The sequence below is a fragment of the Pleuronectes platessa genome, chromosome 16 (assembly GCF_947347685.1).
Source record: "Pleuronectes platessa chromosome 16, fPlePla1.1, whole genome shotgun sequence".
Classification (NCBI taxonomy): domain Eukaryota; kingdom Metazoa; phylum Chordata; class Actinopteri; order Pleuronectiformes; family Pleuronectidae; genus Pleuronectes; species Pleuronectes platessa.
In genome coordinates this window covers 15,289,095-15,293,907 of record NC_070641.1, presented here as the reverse complement: position 1 = coordinate 15,293,907, position 4,813 = coordinate 15,289,095, and the positions used below count along the sequence as shown (strand labels likewise).

The following is a 4,813-nucleotide window of genomic DNA, read 5'->3' as shown; positions in this document are numbered from 1 at the left end:
CAACACGCTCAGCATGCAGGACGACCTTTCATCCTGTTATGGTTCTCCACAGCTCTCACTTGACGCCCACTCATCCATTGTGGAGAGTTGTGTTTTGCATGTGTCCCAGCAATTGAGGCTCAACACGAGCTGCACCCACCTGAGGACTGGTTTGCTCTTCAGTGGCCAACAGAGGGCAGAATAACCTATGATGTGGACAAGTGGAGGTCATACTGTGCAGGAGTGGAAACAGGGACTATTGTTTTATCTTCTCAACCGGACAACTGAGCCAAAATATTCTTACCGAGGTTGATCAACGAAAAGTGTTAGAACAGAACCACAAAGCTTTGCAGAGTTTTTTATTGTCTCACATGCAATGTACAAGATGCGCGTCAAAGCCAGTTTGCCCAACAGGCTTCTGCAAGGGCCTCTACAGAAAGACAGGAGGCTCACATGGTTATTAAAGATGCATGTTTGCATGTTAACAGCACATGTGTATCGTTTCATACACATCCAGCTGACAGAGGCCCTGGACAACAGGCAGGCAGATGTGAGGAGTACAGTGGGATCACAAAGTGTTTTAAATATAAAGACAGATATCTTGATGAGAGTTGTGAGAAAAATTGTGTCACATCACTTCACAAAGTAAACGTGAATTAATTTGTATTATCTTTGCACACAACAACAAAAAAACTTAACAACCAGTCAGTGCATCAACTGACACTCGACGAGGCACAGAAAAAAAAAGACCTTTATTAAAATAAACATATCTTTGGCAGAGGCAGAGCTGAGAACAGACTTCATGTGAATATGTGTCATTATTAGAGACGGATGCTGTGAATTTCCTCTCTGGATCCTTCTGCTACAACCTTTACGTAACATCCACCTGACTGTTATGTTATTGACATATCTTCATCTCTCAAGAATCTGTTATATTATATTTTCACACAGGGTTTCCTCTTCCCGTCACAGGCATAGTCAGCGTATGAAGGGTTCAAGAGTTTCTCCCTGGAAACTAAGGGAAAGAGAATGAAACTCTAGTTATGACAATCCTTACTTATTCAAAAGTGCAAACATGTGCTAATCTTTACCTGCAACAAGCTGTAGATCGCACCTTCATCATTGCTATGAGAGTCCGTCTGCTGCTGCCTGCAGTTGATATGGTTGATGAGTTCCTCTAATGTAACATCAATTTTGGGAAAGATAACTGCAGAAATAGCTCACGTGTTTGACTTCCTCTTGAGGTTGAAATCAATGGTTGTGTAGAGCGTTTCTGTTTTGTCTCCCACGCATGGATATCCCTCAGCGCTGTTGTCAGGTATGGGCCAGTTGAGGTAGAGCGTGTTCTAGATACAACCATATACACATGGCGTGATTAATGTGGAGCAGTGTTCTTCTCATGGATTCAAAATAACCGCTTGACAATTCTGAGCTTCAGCCACATCCACACCCACACGACAGAAACCACCTCCGCGGTCTCTCGTCTGTTTAACTCGAAGCGTTCAAGAGAATTGGATTGTGGGTTTAACTGTTTCTGACAACCTGCCCAACATTTGCAAAGGACAACCTCAGTGCGACTCCTCCAACACGTTAACCCTTAATGTGCAGGCTTCAGTATAAACGCCCACCAAGCACTTTATTAGGAACACCTCGTCCAACTATTCAAAAATCCATTCGTGTGGCACCAGTGCAGTGCATGGAATAATGCAGTTAGAGATCAGCAGCTTCAGCTATTGATCTAATTTGCCATGATTGTTGGCACCAGATTGTTGGTTAAAGGTTTCTGACATGTATCCAACAGTCTGGACAAAAACCTAAGAAAACATTTAAATGGATGGCAGTTCTATCGATAGAATCACACTGTTGATGAGTAAGGGCAGAGGAGAATGGTAATTTTGGATTGGAGCTGACAGAAAGACAACGGTAACCCAGATAGAAAAAAAAGTATCTGAGAATGAACCACACGTCAAACACGAAGGCGCCTGGGAAACAGCAGCAGACGACCACATCAGGTTCCTCTCCTGTCACTCATAAACAGAAACCTGTGCTTTAGACGCAAGTTCCACAGCACTGAGTAGCTCAAGGCTGGAAAAATAGTATTTGTGCAATGAATCTGGGTTTCTACAGAGTCTACAGGTGGTCGGGTCAGAATTTGCTGTCAATGGCACTATGTAGTCGACAATCCAGGCTGCTGGTGGTGCAGATATTTCCTTGCCGCATTTTCTGAATCGGATTAAAACATAAATTCTGTCAACATGGAGCAGGGAAGAGAGACCAGACCCTACTCTGTATTAACTTGGTGTTCCTAATAAAGCTCTTGATGGGTGTATGTCACTCAGCTCTAAATCAAACACAATAGAACCATAATAAACTTTAAAAAGTCAATATATGGATATTGCCACCTGCTGGTCCTCCTCATGATCAGCCTCTGGTTCCCTTGCCCTTTTTTCTTTGCATCTGAAACACAGACTTTGTCACATCATCATGTGATCGTTATATAGGCACAATAAGGATCTACAGTAGTGACACAGTGTAAACTCACCTTCTGAGGGCGATCACAATGGCCGCAACGATCAGAAGTGCAGCAGCAGCAGTGGCAATAACAATTATATATGGAAAATGTGCTGCGATGAAAAAGACAGTTTTGTAAGAAGACAGGTATTTTTCTTTCATCTCAAATCCAACTCAAAACACGCATCACATCTAAATGTACTGTTCTTGAGATCATTTAAACTAAAAACTTTCACCCAAGCACATTTAGTGTCCACTTTATTAGGTACACCTAACGGGATAAAACTGTTCTGCAATACATGCTCTACTTTTAGGGTGCTTATACAGTTTTTAGTTCCTGGTGTCATAATCAAACTATATGTTCAGCACTGAGGTTCTGGTGGTAATGAACTGGACTGCATGATATTCGGAGGACATAATCGTTTCCAGTACAACACCACTTTACCTGGGACATCAGTGAAAATAATTTCTGGAGATGTACCTAATAAAGTGTCAACGATAAAACCTATCATCATGCAACTGTTGCAAGTGAACCCACTTACCTTTAACTTTCAAAGTCACCATCGTAGAGTTCTGACTTCCATGTCTGTTGGTGGCTCTGCATAAGTACTGGCCACCAGCGGCAAGAGAAACCTCACTAAAGTGCAGCTCAGACTTGTTTTCACCACTTACAATATCACCATCATCAACTTTAAACCAAGAGTATTTCTCCACCGGGGGGTTTGCACGGCTGCTGCAGGTGAGAGTCAGGCTGCTGCCTACATCCACCTCCGTCGATGGTCGGACTGACACCGATGTGTTCTTAGGGCCGTCTGAAAAACAAAGGAGTTACTCAGCGGTCAGAGAACTCATGTCGCAAACTGGAAAACTTATTATTTTGAGAATTGTTGAGCAAACATCGATACATTTAATGTTTCGCTGAAGAATTAGTTTTCCTCATCATACAGTTTTCATTTGTTCTTGTAAAGTCTCGATCTCGTGTCCAGAACTCACGTTCAACGTTGATGTTTACGACTCCTGAGGTCGTCCCCCTGTGAGCTTTGAGGGAACAAGTGTAATTTCCAGAGTTTGAGGGGGACATGTTTCTCCAATAAAGTGAAGGTCCTTCATGGATGAGCTCTCCGTTCTTAAACCAGATGAACGCAGATGAGGCGTCAGCGCCATCACAGCCATTTCTACAGGTCACATTCACAGAGTCCCCTTCCTTTATCGCTCCGTGTCCACTCGTGTTTGTCACTGACGTTTTCAGATCTAGCGGAGCAAAGTGCTGCTTTACTTACAAACTACATGGATTCAAGTGCAGAGGATTCACAGTTTTATCATTTCTTAAAATGAAAAAAAGAACAGGAAACTTACCAACTATCTTTAATATGGAGCCCTCTTGGCCGGTCCATTTGCCAGTTGGGGATTTGGTTATGAACCTGAATGTATATTTACCTGTAATATTGTGCTTTCCTGGGTTTATTTTTAAAGAACAATTGTGACTTTGGTCCCCAATATACTGATATACTGAGGGTTGATTATTTGAAGCACTATCAAAGATGAAAGGTCCATCGAAAATATCTTTGCTTTCATGACCCCACATGACCTGTTGTACTATCCCTCCTGGATAGTCAAATGAACATGGAATGACGACGGATGAGCCTTTCACTGCACAGACATTCGGTTGATATTCCACTTTCCACTCATTGCAGAGAACACCTGGGACAGATGTAATAAACACATATTTAATTGAATGATCTTAACATTGCCTCCTGTCAGATGGACTGAATGTGGTTCTTACCAGAGAGAAGCAGGAGGCTCAGTATCCAGGTCAGGTCTCTGTGCTCAGTGTACATGCTCGAACTCCTCTCAGCGACAGACCAGCAATCTGAAAGCTCTTCATCAAGCGTGTGGTGTTTGCAAAAAAGCTCTGCTGGCTGCGTGTGTTTTCCACTCTCCTGCGCAGCTTCGTGCAGTAAAGTTTTAGACCATCCCCAAATCAGGTCACAGGCACTTCAGACACCAGATTGAAATGTGAGGTCTGGTTCAATTGATACAAAACCCCTGCTAAGAGGAAATGCGTCACTCATCTATGATGTGACTTTGTTGTGGTGAAAGAACAGGCAGATGCACGGCCTGTGCCTGATTGTTTCAGTAGCTTTATGTGCAAGGTGGATGTGTTTAATCCATTTCAAGCTGTTAGTTGATTTGAAGTCTGTCTGCAGGAGTTTTACTTGCGTTTTTGTATCTTTGCCTAGTCATCACTGAGGCTATGGAGGAAAACCATGAGGAGAGAGATACAATAACCTGCCTTGAAATGCAGAGAAGTGTGTGAATATAT

The 4,813-nt window shown here is 42.8% G+C and overlaps 1 protein-coding gene across 1 annotated transcript; it reads right to left on the bottom strand.

The window, feature by feature from the left end:
- Nucleotides 1-321: 321 nt before the first annotated feature.
- Nucleotides 322-4,519, bottom strand: LOC128458446 (B-cell receptor CD22). Its single transcript, XM_053443280.1, has 9 exons — nucleotides 4,274-4,519; nucleotides 3,847-4,191; nucleotides 3,484-3,741; nucleotides 3,033-3,302; nucleotides 2,522-2,603; nucleotides 2,382-2,436; nucleotides 1,204-1,325; nucleotides 1,071-1,128; nucleotides 322-994 (listed from the first exon to the last, which is right to left on the bottom strand). Exons 1-9 carry the CDS (start codon nucleotides 4,326-4,328, stop codon nucleotides 974-976), a joined length of 1,266 nt encoding a protein of 421 aa, XP_053299255.1. The 5' UTR covers nucleotides 4,329-4,519; the 3' UTR covers nucleotides 322-973.
- Between the last annotated feature and the right edge of the window lie 294 nt (nucleotides 4,520-4,813).